The following is a 22,188-nucleotide window of genomic DNA, read 5'->3' as shown; positions in this document are numbered from 1 at the left end:
CATACTCATTTGCCTATTTCTTATTTTTTCCTATTAGTGTCCCAGTGTGTCAATCTTGTTTGTGTTTGTACCTCCCATGGAGCAAAACTTCATGACATGCCTTTTGATGGACTGGCCTATATGCTTCCACTTCCTGCTTTTCAAGCACTAACTTTTCTTTTTAGGTCTCGCGACCTATCAATGCGCGCAAGCGCATTGAGCGGAGCGAGAATTCATGTCGGCAAAACCCTCTTCAAACCACGGGCTTTCAGCCGCGGTTTTCTTTAAGTTCACGTGAATCACGTGATTAAACATGCGCGTGCATCGGCAGCATTTCTCCTGCACAAGGCTCGCAAAAGGTTCTCCTCCCTCCCCACATCAAAGGCGCATCAATCACCCTCCCACAGGCTTCCCCAGCGCTGCCCCGCCCCCTGCCTCACGGCCAGGCCATCTGTTCCCTGCCAGACCTCACACCTCCGTCACAGCATGCCTGTGTACTTCAAAGGCTTATCACTTCACACAGCCTGCGGCCGTGCAACCAGAGCACTTCAGTTGGTGCGCAGCCCCCCTCCCAGCACTACCTTGTTACTCTTGGCAGCCGTGACTCCCTAAACACTTTTTATTTTTAATTAGCAGCAGCAGCATTTCTCCTGCGCGAGGCCACATCAAAGGCTCTGTGCCACTTTCACCCACACAGCACCACTTTCAGACACGCAACGCACATGCCTGTGTACTTCAAAGGCTTATCACTTCACACGGCCGCAGGCCGTGCAACAAGAGCACTTTAGTTGGTGCGCTGCCCCCCTCCCAGCACTGCCTTGTTACTCTCGGCAGCCGTGACTCCCTAAACACTTTTTATATTTAATTAGCAGCAGCAGCATTTCTCCTGCGCCAGGCCACATCAAAGGCTCTGTGCCATTTTCACCCACACAGCACCACTTTCAGACACGCAACGCCACTCACACCCACGCAAGCCCACTATCACCCACGCAACACCACACTCACCCACGCAACACCACACTCACCCACGCAACACCACACTCACCCACGCAACGCCACTCACCCGAGCAACACCACTCACACACGCAACGCAACTCATCAACGCAACCCCACTCATCAACGCAACCCCACTCATCCACGCAACCCCACTCATCCACGCAACCCCACTCATCCACGCAACCCCACTCATCCACGCAACCCCACTCATCCACGCAACCCCACTCATCCACGCAACCCCACTCATCCACGCAACCCCACTCATCCACGCAACCCCACTCATCCACGCAACCCCTCATCCACGCAACCCCTCATCCATGCAACCCCTCATCCACGCAACCCCACTCATCCACGCAACCCCACTAATCCACGCAACCCCACTCATCCACGCAACGCCACTCATCCACGCAACGCCACTCATCCACGCAACGCCACTCATCGCCACTCACCCACGCAACGCCACTCACCCACGCAACGCCACTCACCCACGCAACGCCACTCACCCACGCAACGCCACTCACCCACGCAACACCACTCACCCACGCAACACCACTCACCCACGCAACACCACTCACCGCCACTCACCCACGCAACGCCACTCACTCAAAGCCACTCACTGCCACGCAGTGCCACTTTCACCCACACAGCACCACTTTCAGACACGCAACGCCACTCACACCCACGCAAGCCCACTATCACCCACGCAATGCCACACTCACCCAAGCAACGCCACTCACCCAAGCAACACCACTCACACACGCAACGCCACTCATCCACGCAACGCCACTCATCCACGCAACGCCACTCATCCACGCAACGCCACTCATCCACGCAACGCCACTCATCCACGCAACGCCACTCATCCACGCAACGCCACTGATCCACGCAACGCCACTGATCCACGCAACGCCACTCATCCACGCAACGCCACTCATCCACGCAACGCCACTCATCCACGCAACGCCACTCATCCACGCAACGCCACTCACCCACGCAACGCCACTCACCCACGCAACGCCACTCACCCACGCAACGCCACTCACCCACGCAACGCCACTCACCCACGCAACGCCACTCACCCACGCAACGCCACTCACCCACGCAACGCCACTCATCCACGCCACGCCACTCATCCACGCCACGCCACTCATCCACGCCACGCCACTCATCCACGCCACGCCACTCATCCACGCCACGCCACTCATCCACGCCACGCCACTCATCCACGCCACGCCACTCATCCACGCCACGCCACTCATCCACGCCACGCCACTCATCCACGCCACGCCACTCATCCACGCCACGCCACTCATCCACGCCACGCCACTCATCCACGCCACGCCACTCATCCACGCCACGCCACTCATCCACGCCACGCCACTCATCCACGCCACGCCACTCATCCACGCCACGCCACTCATCCACGCCACGCCACTCATCCACGCCACGCCACTCATCCACGCCACGCCACTCATCCACGCCACGCCACTCATCCACGCCACGCCACTCATCCACGCCACGCCACTCATCCACGCCACGCCACTCATCCACGCCACGCCACTCATCCACGCCACGCCACTCATCCACGCCACGCCACTCATCCACGCCACGCCACTCATCCACGCCACGCCACTCATCCACGCCACGCCACTCATCCACGCCACGCCACTCATCCACGCCACGCCACTCATCCACGCCACGCCACTCATCCACGCCACGCCACTCATCCACGCCACGCCACTCATCCACGCCACGCCACTCATCCACGCCACGCCACTCATCCACGCCACGCCACTCATCCACGCCACGCCACTCATCCACGCCACGCCACTCATCCACGCCACGCCACTCATCCACGCCACGCCACTCATCCACGCCACGCCACTCATCCACGCCACGCCACTCATCCACGCCACGCCACTCATCCACGCCACGCCACTCATCCACGCCACGCCACGCCACTCATCCACGCCACGCCACGCCACTCATCCACGCCACGCCACCCACCCACGCCACCCACCCACGCAACGTCACCCACGCAACGCCACCCACCCACGCAACGCCACCCACCCACGCAACGCCACCCACCCACGCAACGCCACCCACCCACGCAACGCCACCCACCCACGCAACGCCACCCACCCACGCAACGCCACCCACGCAACGCCACCCACCCACGCAACGCCACCCACCCACTCAACGCCACCCACGCAACGCCACCCACGCAACGCCACTTTCACCTACACTGTGCAGTGCACAATAGGTCTCGCAGTAGAAAAGTTGGAGCTATTGGTTTTGTAAATGACAAAGCTCTTTATGTTTTTAAAATGAAAACAAAAATAAAAGGCATTGTTATTTGCAGTTGTAATAGCTTCAACTTTCCTACTGCAAGACCTATTGGCAACGCCAGTGCTTGTTAAATAAGCACACCACACAAGTGCATGTATTTTCCAGCTGTCTTCCATCATGTACTTCTCGCCCCCTGCACTCAGTGTTTCTCACTTTCCCTGTGTGCTTCTCCCCCGTGTCCTCCACCCAACTGTTGCTTTCTCACATGTGGGCTGCTGCACCACCAGCTCCACAATAATATCTTGCCTGTTTCTTCTCTTTCGCTATCCCTGCCCTCTGTTGCTTCCATCCCCTGTTCTTCAGTGTTGCATTCCCCCACCTGTGCCCTCCTTCCCTGGTGTCCATTACTTCATCTCCCCATCCCAGGCTCTGTTGCTCCCACCAACCCTACGCCCTCCTTTACTGTTGCTTGTTGCTTTTCTTCCCACCCGCTCTCACTGTGTTGCCTTACATGCGGCCCTCCACAAAGCTCCCCATATCTTGTCATTTTGTAGGTGCGTGCGTACCAAAGAGAGAGACACGGCCTGACGCATAATAGGCTTTTTCAGATTTAGCAATGCTCCACAGCATCATGGATGTGGCTAAAATCCTTTGACAAAGCCAGTAGGTATCAAAGCCGAGACCGATTAACTTTAACACTTGTTGGATTCATCCGGTTTTACACCGGATGAATCCAACGTGAAGAAGATGGGAGTACTCTCCCGTATTCTTAATATCTATGAAGATTGACAATATACTGGAATGCTATTGAGATATTTGTGACAGAATCGTTTCTATAGCCCTGAAGAAGTCATTGGGAGACTGTTCCCGTGACGGAACACGTGTTGGCTTTGTTTTTGGCTACGCTCGTTGTACATTATAGTACTTATGAAATATGGAATTATGAACTTCTAATTACTTGAACAAAAAGAGAAAAAAGAAAATAAAAAAGACTGTTAAAGAACTTGAAAAGCAAATATTTGGATTTGTTTTTTTCTTTACAATATACTGTTACTTGTGGAATTGTGCTCGGGGACGATATCTATTTTCTTGTATCCTCTGTTTACAGAGAAACCGTGGGGACGTTAGTGGCCGTTTTTCCCCTGTTCCCTAGAGCCACTGATTTGAGGCAAGATAAAAGTAAGTGGTGTTGCGCAATATCAACCCAGCCACCAATCTATAACTGTTAAATTGCAAAGATCCAACAGGGTGGCTCAGTGAGTTACACACTTGCTACTGGCAAATGCTGTTTTCCGAAGGCCACAATAGTGAATTCCACGTGTCAAGCTCAGCCTTCCATCCTTAAAAAGTCGGTGTCTTAAGTACCATGCATTGGGTAAAAGTAACATCTGTTATTTATAGTACTTAAAAGTAGAACCCGTGTGGTATGAAGTGCTATATAAAAGTTACTTACTAATTCTTTGAATTTAGGACAGAAAACAAGTCACCATAGCATTTCTCTATTTACATATACTGTTAAACCTTGCATTTTGCAGTATCACGAAGATGCATTTTATTGATGCATTATATTTTTTTCAACAGAATACTTGCTCTTGCATTGTGTAAGCTCTGCAAGCACATAAACCCCTCTGTTTAAAGAGGCGCACAAGTACAAGAGGTAGTGTGTGCATTCTCCCATCAATTTCCCTGCAGCCTGTCCATGTTGTTTTGTTTCTCGGTCTATTTAGAATGCGAAAACTAGTTTTGGTTAATATATCTGTCAGTCTTTATTGTGTTTGCCCCCCACAGACTTTTTTCCCACCACAAACACCCCAAGTTAAATTCGAGGGGGGGTGATGTGAAAAAGAAATTTCCCAACCATCCCTGCCATTGAAATCGCAAAATGGATGAAAATTGTCTTAAATTTAAAAAGCTTCTCTGCACTACGTAAGAGACATCCAGTCCTTTTGTTTATTCTTGGCCTGTTTTGTGTGATAGGGGACAGGAGGGTGGGTATATACAATCTCTGCAAAGTTTTCATAGAGATGACTGACTGCTAATCCAAGTGGAAACCCGACCACAGACACTGCTAACCCGACTGAAAGTCCCTGGACACAACAACACACACCGGAATCCATTTATTAGGGGGCTGTCACACCCCAAACACCCCCCCCACACACACACCCCTTCAGGATAGTTGTGTTAACCTAGGACAATGCTTTTCTCGCAATTATTAAAATGATTGACGTGAATTTCACACTGAATTTGTCAGAAACCCTCTTTAATCAGTTGATTTTTTTTGTTGCTGCTACAGTGTGTGCAGAGCTGTTTAATGAAGGGCATACGTGGTCTTAGCCACTTGCGCGCTGCGGGTTTTCCCGCTGTGCGCTGACTTTTTCAAAAAGCCGCGTTACATGACGAGCTCAGCTCGTCATGAGCGTACGACAGGCGTAACTCATGACGAGCTCAGCTCGTCATGAGCGTGGAAGGGGTTAAAGAAAGTGGCCTCTGCTTCTAGTTAAATTGTTGCTATGTTTAATTGAAATGTTTAAACTACATCATTTAATTGTTTAAACATTTTGTTGAAAAGCGTGGGGGAGACTGTGGAACCTTGAGGCACTCCAATCATGACAGGGGTTCTGGTTGCAAGGGAGTGGTAACTTTGATTCTTTGCATTCTGTTTTGTAGGAACGATGCAAACCAATTTAAGACGGGCCTGATAGCCACATACTTTTTTGAAGAACAACAATCAGGTTTTCATGTTTGACCGTTTCAAATGCTGAGGACAGATCAAGAAGGATCAGTAGACAGGGGACATTCTGGTCAAGAGATCTCAAGGCGTCATCAACAATGTGTGTTAGGGCTGTTTCAGTACTGTGACCCACTCTGAAAGCCAACTGGTAAAGGTCAAGGAGCTGAAACTTCTCGATGTGGTTGCAGAGCTGTTTGTGAACGCTTTTCTGAAGCAATTTGTCCAAAGTCATGATATTAGTAATTGGACAGAAATTGTTCGTATCCGTTAAGTCTGCATTTGGATTTTCTGGGATGGGAGTGACTTGACCCATTTTGAGGCAATCGGGAATATACTACCCTGCAGAAGAGATTCATGAATAGTCGGGGACCAGAGTGGAAGAATGGTAGATTTGAGTTCTTTTAAAAACTTGGCGGGTAGATGATCGTTGAAGTGATTAGAAGGTTTTAAAGAAGCCATAGTTTAGGGCAGCTCCACGTCGTCAGGAAGTTAAAAGGAATTCCATGATGCATTGTTTTTTGGAGGGTAAACTATGGGGTAGGAAGTAGGTGCTCTTGCTACAGTTAGCCAAGATGAAGGTGAGAGGGAAGTCAGAAGCAGCATATTAGGTGAGGCGCGTTGCAGTTAAAGTTACATTTTTCTTGCCTTTTCAGTGAAGTGTGCTGAGAAGTCCTCCCCAGTGGGTCAAGAGATCTTGGGTGCAGAGAGTTGAGTGGTTAGCTTGTTGTTTGATGATTTCTAATAGTTTTTTGGGTCTGTTGTTGACAGTCAAGCTATGCCCTGAAGTGATCAGTTTTGGCAATATTGATATGCTTGTTTTATGAGGTTCTAGTCATCCTTAACTGTTTGAGGCTTGTAATGGAGGGTGACTTTCTCCATAGTGTGTCCGTAACCTTAATTTGCAGCGTTCCTCATTTAGGGAGCCATTAGATCAGGGTTTGGACTGTTTCATCGGAATCCTTCTGAATGCTTTAGTGCAATTGTGTCAAAATATGTGTCATGGTGAGGATATAATGATCCGTAACGTCACCCAGGTTAATCTTGTTAGGGGGTGGTGGAAGAAGATTATTGCTAATGGATGATAGATCATTAATGTTGATGTCTCTCAGATTTCTAACCTGTTGTTTGGTTTTGAGCGGTCGACCTTTCCTGCTCAGAATCTTTTTCTTTGATTCAATTGATTCATCCAATTATTTTACCATTGATTGGCTTAATGTCACTCTTATCTGCTTTCTTATTACTCGATGCTTGCCTTCCTCTTCTAGATTGTCCCACCTCTGGAGCATATTTACTTTACCACCTTCTTGAAAGGTTGATTTGTATCCTTCCACTACTTACATTGAGGAAGCTATATTTCTTTTTCACTCGGAACTCCCAAAGAGGGCATCATTTTTTTGCGCTCTCCATTGTGTAATTTATTTCTCCCTACCCCCTCCCTCAACCACCCCTTCGGAAAATACCTGTCTCCTGGCAAACCGCGACTACTGCAACCCCCTCAGCTGGTATGTAAATGCATAGCAACAAGTATATTTTTGCCAGGGTATGACAGAAGAGCAGCGTCTAATGTTTTTTAGGGCTCGGGCCTGCCGTACACTGCACATGCAGGGTCGCGCAGCGAGAGTCCTTTTCCCGGGGATTTGAAAATGTTCCTGGAAATTCCACGCAGTTCGTGCGTGTTAATTCCAAGGTCCATTTTCATTGGCCTTCGCGTGCGTGCTGTTTTTTAACAAAACACGCAATAGGCCATGGACCGTCTCGTAGCTCCGCCCATGGCCTATTGGTGTCTGTTACGTGCACCAGAGGCCATATGTTTTGAATTATCGCGGCTGTCAAGCCGCGATAATTCAAAACATATGCTCGCAGTGGCGCGCGCACCACTCGCGGGTTTTTTTTTTTTGTAGTTCATGATCGCTTTTGATCGCTTTCATTTCTCATCTCCTTGTTCTCCGTGTCACTTATTCTGCTTCTTTTTCAATCATCTCTTTATCCATATGTTCTCACATTCCTTAATTATTTGTGCTGTGCCGTAAAGCCCTGGTGTAAATGCTGTATCTTCAAAGAGCTGCTTCGGAGAGTTATGTCCTTGGGTGTAATGCAGGCTCCTACAGGGCTTATTATGATAACCGTCCATCAAGCTCTTTCTTTCAATCTCTCGCTTTATGTTTTTAATACTATAAACTTAATTAGTGTACATATATTAGCAGTGATATCCTTTGCCTCGCAAAACACAGCCCTACTGTTAAGTGGGATGTGCAATAGACCTGTGTTATGCGGTATATCACAGCTGCGTGGACTGGTTTTTGTATTATCTCTGGCATTTTATATATTGCAAAAATGCTCAGGCTTTGTCATACAAGGGTTTTTGTGGCGCTGGGGAGCGTTTCGGCAGTTGTACTCACTCAGGTGGCGTTTGAGGCAGAAGATTTAAAAGTGACATGGCTGTAGAGGAGATGTCTTTTATCCTGGCAACCCATAAAAGTGCTTATTGGGCTACTGCAGAGGATCAGATGACTGGATCGTGTTTCAGGTCTGAGTCCTGTGGAAAGTAAATGAGGTATTGGCAGAGGTTTTACTTCTCCTTCGCCATCCCTGCCCTCTGTTGCTTCCATTACTTTTTTAATTCTGTTCAGTTTTCTGAGTGAAAGGCATTAAAAAAACATGTAATCCATTTATAAATATTGAAAATATTAAACTCAATACACAGTTTAGATACTATGATGTTTATTTCCCTTCCAGTATTTTGATATTTTTTTCAACATTTCTAAATAATAGTTACAAACCAGCATTGGCAGGGCTACTTGTTTTTCACTCATTATAAAGGTGAGATCTGTTTGCCAATGCTTCTTTGTTTATAGGACTGAGCTATGTTCATTCCACCAAAGTTTGACTCGTCTTCTCCTTTAAATATTACAAATAAGGTTTTGCTCTTAGATAGCTCATTTATTGTTTCTGTTTACAGAAATGCCTTTCTTGTGAACTTTGGATATTTTAATTGTATTAAGTATTTATGTTGCATTTCCTTTCATAATCTATTCTACATGCAATAAAAATGTTTAAAAAATAGATATGAAAAAGGTTCAAGTTTTATTGATGAGGATTGTGTGAACCCTCTTTATTGCTTCTTCGATGCCAGGTCCTCCCGGGAAATAGATTTCAGTAGATTTTAGATTACAGAAGATGTAGTTTGAGCCTGATTAGAATTTAGGAGTTGAGAACATTTTCCAAAAATTTGAAAATGTAGCTGTTTACAATTTCACCATGAAAAAGATGGTGAAATGTGAATGGATAAAACTGATTGGAAAGAGGGAAAATCCTGGTAAATACACGTGCCAGCAATGACGCCACACCTTGTTAATACCCGAGTTATCAGGATTTTCGAGCTTGGTAATACTACGAGAAATAACTTACCATTAAGCATGAGTCCTATATTTTTGTCAAAACTGAAAAAGCACCGCTTCAGAAGTAAATCTCCACCAAACATAGGAGATAGATAAGTCGTTGAAATGTCCTGTTATAAAGACGCTGAATCGTGATTGAAAAAGTTCAAGGTTCTTTTAATAATCCATTTATAGAAACCAGCCAACGCGTTGGATACATCAATTGCGCCCTGAAGTTCTGCTTGACAGAACGAAACGCGTTGGCTGGTTTCTATAAATGGATTATTAAAAGAACCTTGAACTTTTTCAATCACGATTCAGCGTCTTTATAACAGGACATTTCAACGACTTATCTATCTCCTATGTTTAGTGGAGATTTACTTCTGAAGCGGTGCTTTTTCAGTTTTGACAAAAATATAGACTTTCTTTCCAAGTTTTGAGATATGCTTTCAGGATAGGGAGCATTTGAGAATTGCACGCTATTTTATTGAAAATCATAATATGTTGGTGATATTTGGGTTGGTGCTTTGGGAAAATAAGAGTGGTCCACTGTCCTAATCGTGTTGTATCAAAAATTAAGCATGAGGCCATTAGTTTCCAATCTTTTCTGATTACCCACTATACTAGGTTTTGATTGTGGTTTACATATGTCTCATTTTATGAAGTCTCATTCTTCGTAGCTCTATTTTTCTTATTGCAGCACTGGACAGATCTTTCTTTAGACCTTCATTTGAACCAGCTATCCTCAATGGGATATGCCAGTCATAGGAGGGGAGAGGATTAGGTGATGGCCGTAGCTGGGTGCCCTAAGTTTTTCTACCTTTCCTCGTAGTCTTATTAGATTTTCGTGCGTTCTACAAGTTTCCATTCCAAGGAGCACCTTCACAATGTTTTGCTGCAATTGCTCCTATGTGCGGAGGTGATTCTAGAGTTTTTTGGGATAGATGACTTAACTTTTTTTCATGTAACACAATAAGATGCTGCATCTTTTGTGACCTTTTAGCTTAAATGTGTATGTTACATTATGTATTAGTGGACCTGCTTGTGAGTATTATGTGAACATCCCTGTGAAAAAACATCCCTGTGAAAGAACAGAAAGGTTCCCAAGATCAATAACTTGTTTATTTTACAAAGTTAACTATAGTTATAGGTTTATTGTCTTATGTCTAAAATGTTCTTATTTCTCTTTATGCAAAAGTGATCCCTATGCAGACGCATATGGTGACCCTGATATGGAGAGACTCTGGAGAGGCGGGCAGTATGAAAACTTTAGAATTCAGTATGAAAGCTTTCGAGTCCAGTATGCAGATGCACCATATCAATATCGGGCAAATTTAGCAGCAGCAGCAGTCAATGTCCAAAAAAAGGTAAGTGCTGAGCTTTAGCTCCGGGATTGTCAACAAAGATGTAATCCATAATTGCTTTCAGAAAAATTCATAGGTTAGCAGATACTGGTTACTTTTGTTATGACAATAAATTGGCATATTGCTCCTTTCCTTGTGTAGTTATTTTAGTGGTTCTCTTCTGTTAGTCGATTTCTCCTAATCTGATGTTAACAATCTGATGCTTTTCCACTGTGGGTTTATTTTCATGCATACTGATGTAGGAATCCAATCACTAACTTCAAATGTCATTTTGTAATGTGCAGTTCTTCATTTATATGCTTGCATAATACTATGGCTTGATGAAACATTTACATTTTTCAAAGAAAAGAGTGAGCATTCCATAAATTCTTATTTTTGCTTTGTTCAGTGAGAATCTCTGTTAAAGCATTGTCCAACATTCATCAAGAGATTTGTGTGGCTAGACACTTGTGCACAATTGTTTTCGTTAACTGCTTCATGGCACTGTATTGTGCAGAGATTATTGGAACGTTCAGCCAAGGCAGTGTAGCTGTGTAGAAAGAAAGGGTTGTCTTGGCACACCATGTAGTCAGGTCAATGCTGTGGACTAGAGACTTCTTGAATAGTTTGTCAAACTCTGAGACTCTGATGCCCAAGTTAGCCCAGTTATGGGCTGACCTGGCACATGAGGAACCGGTCGTATTTGGCTCCTAGCAAGCGGGAATGACACGCAAAGCTATCATCTCAGCAACAAACCTCCATGCCCATTTTAACCTTTAACCAGTGCTGGACAATATACGTGATGTGTCTTCGTCCTGAAGAAAGCGAAGCAGGCATCCTTTACCACCATTAGCACTGATAGTATCAACCATTGATCGCTTTAGAGTACGTTTTGCCATGTGAGACGTAAAAGGAAGATTTAGCACAATGTACATGATTATACCATTGTCTGCACATGAAGACACCATTTGTCCATTACACTCCTCCAGAGGATAGAAAAGGCCTAACGCCTCTCAAGGAATAAGATTTATATAATTAAACTGCTTAAAATTGTACAATTGAAATCATTAAAACAAATAACATACAAGTATATGTATGAACAGTGTTAAATTGAACTAGAAGTTTCTATCCATTTACTGTAAGATTTTCACAGAGGCGTTTCGTAGTTAGATACGTTTATACTATTAGAGTTTATTGCTGACAGTTGACTTCTTGGAGTTAGCAAAGTTAAATATTTTGCCACTGGTAAGAAGGTTAGTAGCACTGAGATTGGAGAAATATAAAGCATCACTGCAAGATGCAACTTTTGTAAGAAAACTTTCAAATCACTTTCTTTCATGATCACCATAAAAAGATCAGCGAACCCTACAGCTACACTATTTTGGAGGACAGCAAGAAAATCAATGAAGCTATGAATGCCTGTCACTTTAATATATTGGCATGATCTAGAAGTTGTTTAGCCTCCCCAGCACAGCGGGGGAATTACCCCCGTGGCGAAGGGGTTAAAGAAGGAGAGTTTGTGTTCTGTGAAATGAGGTGTAGGAAAATTTGTAGAAATGCAGTAGTAGAGAATAAGGCAGACAAACATGCAGGAAAGAGTAGGCTGTGCTTTGAGAGAGTAGGCATGCAGAGGAATACGGAAAGGCCATTCAATAAAACAGAGGCAGACATGGAAAACAATCTATAGTTTCATATCCAGGTTAATTTTTCATGCACCTTTGAGAATATAGTAGGGGGATGCTTTTTAAGATCACATATTGTCTGAGGATGGGATGTAAAATTGTAGAAGTTTCATGTGACATATTATACTGTATTGTAGCATTTGCACAGTGCTTACAGGCCTTGTGGTATTCACTCAAACACCTAGCCAAGCAAATAGTACACTACACCAAGCTATACAAAATTATGTGGACAGACCTGTCCCACAATGTGTAAACCTGCACAAAGCAAGTGATTAGACAGATTATTACAGAATAAATACGATGTGGGCTTGGGTATTGCCTTCTAGATGTCAATAAACAGGACATAGAGGTAGATGTCATATGTTTAAAAATGTTCACCTTCAAATAAGGTGGAATACATTATTAGACATATCAGAAATGAAGGACAAAAATATTTGTCCGTATGTTCCCTTTGCCAAATAGCGCTCAGTCACCGAAAAAGTTCAGAATACCATCTAGTGCAAGTAATGGAAACTTTCTCCATCAATTATGTAACATAAAAAATGTTTCAAACGATTGTATGCATGATTATATGAATATAAATATAAATGTAGACCGAAGGCCTGCAGCAAACAAACTACAGAAGTTTGCTCCAGTCAGGGACCACAACTCAAAACACTGCTGTTTATTGCATATGTGTAAGTCATTGAGGCAACTTTCCAACATTTATATAGATGTGGTTTTGAGTAGAGGGTCATTCTACCCATTTGCATCCTTGCTAATTTGTTTGTCTACCTACGTACGCGGAAGATATTTCCCAGCCTGGTGTTATTTACTCTACAAAAGAAACCTATAAGTACAGGCGAACAAATTATACAAGACCCCCATCCTGCTTTCTCTTCTTCCACAGCATGAGACCCAATGCTTTTTATTATTTTTAAGCCCAGCATAATCTCATTGCCAATCCTGGGAGCAAAACATCGCAGAAATGGATTGTTTTATTTATGGAACGCAGATAAATAATTGAATATGACAACCAGTATGGTGATTGAATGTACGTTTCAGATGTAAAATGATTCATCATGCATTCAAATGAGATCACTTTAAAGAAAGTGAAATGACTCCTCTAACAGCCAACCGAGATATACTCCTCTGTTCGTCTTGAAAACCCTCTCTATATTTTAAAGATTTGGTAACATTAGGTCTTGCTACGCAGTGGCAGAGGCAAACCAAACCTGAAACCGTAGGAACAGGTAGAGATTAATAAAGGCATAGTGCTGTTCAATCTTTGAATTTAGATGTGGCACAACTAGAGGCTAGCATCAGTCTGACGGCATCATGGTGATTAAATAGGAACTCAGGTTGTGCCTTGCTAGTCTTAGAAAATATAGTCAAATGGCTGTTGGGGAAGAGCATTTTTAGTTGCACATCATTCTAGATAGAGATATGTGAAACAGAAGCAAAGGCATGCATTACAGAAGTGATAGGGAGGAGGTAACTAAACAGACTCGGGTTGTGAGACACTCTAAACACATGAAAATGCAAGACATTGCTCTTATTAAACAGCATACCGTGTCCAGAATATAGGGTAAGATTGATCAAATCAGAACTCAAAATCTTCAGGTGCTCTCTCAAATAAGTACTATCTACTCTTCTGCTTAATATCTATCAGAGGCCATACTACATCAGCTGGACTTTGGAATAGGCTTCAATTGAGTCTGCCGGATAGGGAGGATGTGTCCTCCAATCCTGAACAGAAAAATAAATTCAGCTCACTCATTAAGAGGCTCAATGAAAGATAACTGAAGTCCATATGGGCATATCTTCTTTTCATGGCTTTCGCACTTGATTACTCTGCAAAGTTCACTGTGTTGCTTTGAGATGGGCTGCTGTGTTGTGGTTGACGGGTGGTCGAAACATAGCTGCAGTGGTTAGGCTGAAAGACACATACGAACATGTATGGCAAAATCCTGACTACAGACGCACAAGAGAAATGAAGGTGAGGCATAAATAAAAATAGCATGAAAAGGGAGGGGTCTGCCCTTGCAAATCTAGAGTGTGTGATTTGGTAATAAACTCTAGTTCTGTCTTCTTTTTTTTTTTTTTTATTCCTCATATACCAGAAGTGGGTATTCTAGAAAGGGTATTTCCTCCTCTCCTCAGTGCGATGTTCCGTCCGACTGGACCAAATCTACCATTTTGGCTCCAGATTGGGAGAGGAGGTGGGATACCCCTCCAGCCTCCACTGTGAGCTAGGTCCACTCCATACCCTGTAGTCCAGGGGTCTCCAACCTTTTCTGTAGTGAGAGCTAATTCTGCTCAAGGAAAGTCCTGCTGAGCTACTAGCATATTTTATCACTTAAAAATGCTCATGATATGTATTAACATTACATTGTGACTACCCTAAGCACAATTATCAGTAGTAACAACCTAAACATTCTAGGTGAAGTTATCAGCAGAATGCTAGGAAAACGTTTATCAATATTAAATGATTGTAATCAAGTAACATTCAAAACATCACTTGCTGTGTGCCACAAAGGGTATTACCACAGCAATAAGTCTCCCCAACTCAAATTGAATTATCATTCAGCTAACAACTTTAAATGGGTTTTAGAATTGCAATATTTTGTCTTCATTAGCATATTAGTTTTTGAAAATACACATATTTTTCTATCAAAACCACTTCCCACTTTGAGCTATCAAAACTCAATTTTCCAGAAAAAAAACCTTTCCTGAAAAAGCTAAATTTTTTCCTTTAAAAATCAAATCAGTTTTCATTGTTAGAAAATACACAGTCCCTAAACATCAGCTTTTTGTTTTCATTGAGTAGCGCCATGTAAAATTGCCTCTCATGGACAAATTCTGCTTCAAATACACAAGTATTGGAATCATAGGCCATGCTTGCGTAGCATAATACTAAGAATGCCTCTGTTATGCTAATAATGCCCACCATTAAACCAGGGCTACCACTGTGCCACAACTGGATGCCCAACATATATCAGGTAGGGCCATTATTATGGGAGAAGCGGTTGCCACTCTGTCAGGAATGGCTAAAAGCAGGCCAGGCATGCTCTTAATATGTCGATGATGGCAGCAAGTATGTAATTACTAGACTTGTATGCCCAAAATAGTCAAGGAGTAGCTTTAAGGAATCAACACTGTTTAATAGGGAATGACTCAATATCACACACTCACACAAAAATGAATGTGATGCTTGAATATCCTCTTCCCCCGGATGCATACTCTCTTCTCCTCAGCTCTTTGGTTGATCATGCTACCAACTAACACATTTTCACTCTAGTCCTTGCAGTCACACACTTTGGTGGGTCAGCCCTGCTTACAGCTGCCACTATTCTTTGAAGTCACACATGGTTCAACTGATAGAGAAGGGCATATAGCATGGCCAATCTCCTTCTTAGGTACATTTAAAGTGGATAAAGATGGTTCATGGGGGAGATCCATAGGCCAATGCCGTAGCCTTCACATTCTTCAACAGCCTCTGCATACTCCGCAAGACCTTCAAATAGATCCCCCCCGAATATAGTAAGACCGTCATCCACGCACTCATCACCAGCAGGCTGGATTACGGGAATGCCCTCTAAGCTGGAATCAACAAATCTCTACTCCACAAACTCCAGACCGTCCAGAACATCGCAGTTCTCAGCATCATCATCAAATCATCCAGCTCCTACGAAACCTCCACTGGGTCCCGTCAAAAAAGAGTGACCTTCAAGCTGTTCACGCACACCTACAAAGACCTCCACAACACCAAACCCCAATACCTCAACAAAAAAATATCCTTCTACACCACCAAGAGAAACCTCTGATCCGCTGACCAGTCCTTGGCTGAAATCCCCCACATCTAGAGAGCCAGAACAGGAGGCAGATCCTTCTCATACATCACGGCCAAGACCTGGAACAAACTCCCTCTCAACATCAGATGAAGCCCCAGCCTGCAAGCATTCAGGAAGAGCCTCAAGACCTGGGTTTTTGAATGACCGGAGCTGCCCAAATCTATACCCCCAGCGCCTCGAGACCCTCAAGGGTGAGTAGTACGCTCTCTATAAATCCCTGATTGATTGATTGGCCAACACAGTGTGTGTTTGAGTGTTATCAAGAGGCCCTGCCATTGGTTTGGCTGTCTGTAACTCTTATGGATAATGAAACGAGCAGTGCTGCCTTCTCTAATATACACAGAATCTCTGAGATCTGTTGGTTTGGCTTCACCCCTGAGCGCTACTTTGAGGGTGCTGGTGAGCTACCTGTAGCTCCCGAGCTACTGGTTGGAGACCCCTGCTGTAGTCTATACGGCCCTCAGTTGGGTAGGATACCAAGCACCCACAGGACCCAGGTGAAATCATAGGAATATATAATCGATTCCGCCAAGCCACCAGAGCCGCCCAAGTTTTGTCAAGGCAAGAATTATCACATGCAAGATCGGCTTCACTGATATATATAATATAGCTTAAAAAATCTGCAAAGGTAGGAATAATCTCCGACTTCCAAAGTTTACATATTTCTCGTCTAGCTATAATCATTGCATAGAATATAAATTTAGTCCTCATCTCATTAAGCTGAGATCCAAACTCTAACCCAAAGAAAATGGTCATCGGAGTAATTTTAAACCGTATATTGCACACTTCTATTATAAATTCCTCTATTTTGGACCAAAAAAGAGATAATTTAGGGCACTCAGCGAACATATGTATGTCGTCTGCCTTGGAAAGTTTACAGCGCAAACAAGAGTATTCAATATTCGTAAACTTGGACAGCTTCTTGGGTGAAAAATACGCTCTATATAATGTGAACAAGTGGTTTTGCTTTAAGGGGGCAGATTTAACAACCGTATGCAACAATTTAAAAGAATCTCCCCAAAGACCTTGTAATTCGCCATGTTGTAGAGCTATTGCTTCTCCCCATAATTTATTAAGTTCAGGTTCCGTGACTTGATCTTTCTCATTTAGTGCCTCGTACCAAAAGGAAACTTCTTTTTTCCAGCTCCCTTTTCTCTTTACTAGATCAAATTTAGGATTAGTTGTAAGATTCCAAGTTATAGTACTACACCAGCTGGATAACTGATAAAATTTGAATCTAGTAAGGGTTCCATTTTTTAATCTGATTAATGAATCCCACTCCATTAGTCTAGAGTCTACGTTGAGATCTTGCCACTGTCCAATGCCCGCTGTTCTAAGAGGAATCGATAATTGATCCCTAAGGCATTCGGGTGTTCCCGGCGAATCCCATATGGGGGCAAGGGGAGTGTAGTAAGAAATGACCAATTTTTTCCTGATAAACACCCAATTTCTCAAAGCTGTTCCCAAGACCTTTAATCTGACCTTCTTGTAGAACTTCGGGTCTCCGAACTTAAATAAAAAAGATTCTTTACCTTGAGGAATTTTATGTAACAAAGCTTGAAATAGTTGACCCAAACAAGATGTGTCAGCTTTATCGGCCATTGACCTAAAGTTTTTAAAATGAAAAGCTTGACAGTAGTGGAGAATATCTGGCAAAGCAAGCCCGCCTTTTTTAATCTTTCTTCTAAGTTTTTTCATAGAAATTCTGGGCGATTTGGAGTTCCAAATAAAAGACCCTATCCGTCCCTGTATTTTGGCAATATCTTTAGGGCTAAATGAAAGAGGTATCGAATTAAAAAGGAAGGTGATCTTTGGTAAGATGATCATCTTCAACAGATTAACTCTACCAAAGATGTTGAACGCCAGTCCCGACCAACGGTGTAAAAGTGTATTGATATCCTTAAGTACCCTCTCCAAATTAACTTTGGGTATTTCTGTAATGTTTTGTACAAGCTTGATGCCAAGATATCTCATACGGGTCTTTACACCAGGAAACCTAATCTCCTGGTTCCATTGCATGACCTCAGTTTTTTCTTTGTTAAGTTTGTACCCCGAAACTTCTCCAAATGCTTCTGCTTGTTGAAATAATTGAGGGATTGACGTTTCGGGATTAGATGTGAACAGTAGGAGATCATCAGCATATAGGGCAAATTTTAAATTTAGCTCATTCAGGCGAAAAGGTTCAATTAGATCATCTGATCGTAATTTGATAACAAAGGGCTCCAAGTATAAATTAAATAATAAGGGGGATAGGGGACAACCCTGCCTAGTGCCACGTGTAATTTTAACCCAATCTGTAAGTAAGTTATTTACTAAGAATTTAGCTCTCGGCTGGCAATATAATGCTTTTATCGATGTTATAAAGTTAGTCGGTATGCCAAACTTTGACAGAGCTTCCCACAGGTACATCCAACTTACTTGGTCAAAGGCCTTAGCGGCGTCGATGGCTACTATGCTTAATGGTACCTCCTCCACTAAAGCAAAGTCAATTGCCGCAATGGCCTGAAAGGTCAATTCATTTAATTGTCTGCCCGGCATAAAGCCCCTCTGGTCCTCATGAACAATAGTCTTAATAACTTTGGCCAATCTCGCTGCCAAAACCCCTGCAAAGATTATATAGTCCACGTTCAGCAGCGAGATTGGCCTATACGACTCAACCAATGAGGGGTCTTTATTAGGTTTCAAAACCAGGGTTACTGTGGCCTCTGACCATGTCGGGGGTATAGGATCTCCTTCTAAATGTATTCCATTAAAAAGGGCCGTTAAAATGGGACCTAAAATTTCCGCCCCTATTTGGTAGATTTCGGCTGGGAGCCCATCTGGGCCTGCAGCCTTACCGCTGGCCATCCTCTTAAGTTGATCATGTACCTCTCCCTCTTTAATTGGTGAGCTTAAAAAAGAGCTATCCGTCTCTGTTAGGCGTGGTATACTTACTCCCTCCAGCCATTGAGCTACCTCTTCCAAAGATATTTTGTCATTGCTCCCCATATATAGATTTTGCATATAGGTTTTAACTTCACTCAAAATCTCCCCGCAATCTGATGATATATCGCCAGAGCTCTGTATCCTCAATCCGGATATCTGGTTCCTAACACGATCTGCTCTGGCCTTCCAAGCTAGTATTCGCCCACATTTCTCCCCATAAGAAAAATTCTGGAGTCTACTCGTATCCCACCTTAATTTAATAATTTTATCTAGGTTGGCCCGGTATTTAATTTTTAAGTTCTCTAACTCTTTAGAATTTGTGAATTTCTAAATAAGTCTGGCACCCATATTCTTCTATTAGAAGAAACCCACCTTAATTCACAGGAGTGTAGATTGGCTTTTAAAAATCAAAAATGGATACAGGACATTCTATGTTCTCAGCAGAGCAATAATACTAGAGGAGTGATGATAATTATCAGAATTAATAGTGGAATAAGGGTTGAGAAATATGAAACAGATAACACAGGCAGATGGCTGACTGCATCATTGGTGGGAAAAACATAAAGATAACATGTACTGTATATTATGGCCCAAATCAAGATGCGCCAGAGGCCTTGATTAGTCTGAAAACTAGCCTTATCGATTTGAATGCCCCCATCATATTAGGTGGCGATTTTTATTCTGATAGATACATCTGCCGTGTGGATTCCTCACCTTGTGAATATCCCCCTTGCGTCAGCAACATTCGGAAATTCTTTTCGTAGCCTCGCGCCGACGTGGATAGGACGTCACAGAGACACGGCTCCGCTCGCGACTCCGCTGACGTCACCGACGCCTATAATAGGCCCACGCCGGCGTGATGACATCAGTTCCCTTTTTTCCGCGTCGTCGACGCTAACGGTTATCGGGAATCTCTGTAGCCTACTGGTACATTGTTGCCGTTTTGTTGCATATTTCTGCTTCTCTGTATCCTGTCTCTTCGAAGATGTCATCCAAGAAGACTGGCTTCAAGCCCTGCAGGGAGTGCGGTAAAATGATGTCCATTACCGACCCCCATGAAGACTGCATCTGGTCTTTAAGTTCCGACCATGATGTGGAAGATTGTTCTTCATGTCGGAAGATGAATCCGAAGGCCCTGAGGGAGAGAGAAGCCAAACTTCTGGTTGCTAAGGTGAAAGCTGGAAAGGAGAAGTCGTCGAGGTCTCGTTCTCGAAGGGCGAGGTCGAAGTCCAGGGCGAGGTCCAGATCTGCTTCTCGAGAGAGGTCGTCTTCGAAGTCGGCGTCGGATCATGTTTCGAAGTCGAAGAAGAAGCACAAGAAGAGGAGACATGAGTCCCGACGTCGGTCTGGTAAGGAGTCGGGCTCGAGGTCGAGGTCACCGAAGAAGGTACGTTCGAAGGTGGTTACTCTCGAAGTCTCTGAGCATGAAGGTGAGGCCTCACCTTCTGAGTCGCATGGGCAGTCTCCCTCTCCGGCTCCGAATGCTTCTCCGGTTCCGAATCCGTCTCCGGCGCAGTCCCCGGCCCGTGAAGAGGAAGAGACTCGGGAGGTGGTGGATTCTGCGCCTGTTGATGAGCCGAATCCGATCCCTCTACAGGACCGGCCTGATGGTTTTCAGCCGCCCTTTCCTGCTCCAGGCCAGGACCCTTCAGCGTTTCTTAACGCTATATATGGCGTCTTCTCAAGGGCGTGGTACCCCTCTGGTGCACCTTCGGGTCCCATGGGTCCTTTGGCATTCAGCCTGGGAGTTCCTCACTCCTATCCTCCGGCTCCGTTTATGCCTTACATGCCGGCTCCGACGCCGCATTGGCAGTTCCCGGCTCCGCCAAAGTAGTCGACGCCAATTCCAGCGTCGCCTGCTCCTGATCATCCTCGAGGGCATTCTTCTGTGCCGTCGGATTCGATACTGGCGCCGGCCCCGAATCCGTCGAAGCCGCAGGTGGATCCGGCTGCGAGGCGTGTAAAGGAGAGGTCCAGAAGGGAAGCTCAACGCCTTTTGGAGGAGCAGAGATACATGGATTCACAGTCTGATGTTGAAGAAGGTGAATTAGAAGAGAGCTGTTTTGAGGAATTGGCGGATTCAGGGACTCTTGATTTCTCTCCAGAGTGGGAGTTGCCCTCAGGCTCGGGTGCTCCCTCTAAGGATATCCAGCCTTACCATCTGGTTATGAGGAAGGCTGCTGAGCTTCTTCAATTGACTCTGCCTACAGTGGAGTTCAAGTCTAATATCCTCACTGAAGTCTTGCATTCACCGAATTCTGTGGTTGAGCCTTTACTTCCATTCAATGATGCCTTGACTGATCCTTTTATGGAAGTGTGGAAGAAACCTTTGTCGGCTCCTGCGGTTTCTAAGAGTGTTGCGAGGAGGTACAGGGCTGCTCCTGAGGACCCGGCTTTTCTGTCTTCACATCCTTCGCCAGAGAGCCTGGTCATTCAGGCTGCCTGTTCAAAGAAGAGTCTTAGTGCCTTTCCTCAGGTTCCTTGTGAGAAGGAAGCAAAGAAACAGGACCAGGTGGCAAAAAAGACCTTTTCATCGGCTAGTATGGCGTTGAAGTCGACTAATGCCACATGTCTAATGGGAAGGTATGTGCATGCCCTGATGGACTCCTTGCGTATCCTGGCTCCAAAAATTCCTGACGCCAACCGGAAGGATTTTGAGGAGGTGATTTCTGACACTCAGGCAGCAGCCCGCCAGGTTATTCAAAGTGGTCTGGACACTGCCGACTCTGTGGCTCGTATTATGGGCACCGCTGTCGCCACTAGGAGGTCAGCCTGGTTGAAGTCATCGAACTTTTCGGCTGATGTTCAGTCGACTCTGCTTGATCTTCCTTTTGATGGTTCAGGTCTCTTTGCGAAGAAGGCGGATGCAGCTCTTGAGAGATTCAAGGATTGCAGAGCAACAGCGAAGTCTTTGGGTCTCCAGATCAGGGGCCCTTCTTCCAACAGAAGGTTCAGGGGCTTTGGTCGCTCCTTTCGGAATTTCCGGCAAGGCCAACAGCAGCAGCAGCAACAGCAGCAGCAGCAAAATTCAGT

At 44.7% G+C, this 22,188-nt stretch overlaps 1 protein-coding gene across 1 annotated transcript in view; it reads left to right on the top strand.

Moving 5' to 3' along the window:
- The window catches only part of ZC3H18 (zinc finger CCCH-type containing 18), a 449,445-nt gene that overhangs the window by 177,670 nt on the left and 249,587 nt on the right, over positions 1 to 22,188 (top strand). The window contains exon 7 of the mRNA XM_086945597.1: positions 10,571 to 10,739. Within this exon, the coding sequence (XP_086801723.1) occupies positions 10,571 to 10,739 (169 nt within the window). The remainder of the gene's footprint in view (positions 1 to 10,570; positions 10,740 to 22,188) is intronic.

Source organism: Lissotriton vulgaris, chromosome 12 (assembly GCF_964263255.1).
Source record: "Lissotriton vulgaris chromosome 12, aLisVul1.2, whole genome shotgun sequence".
NCBI lineage: Eukaryota > Metazoa > Chordata > Amphibia > Caudata > Salamandridae > Lissotriton > Lissotriton vulgaris.
The sequence above is the reverse complement of the archived record's forward strand: the minus strand, read 5'-3'. Positions and strand labels throughout refer to the sequence as shown.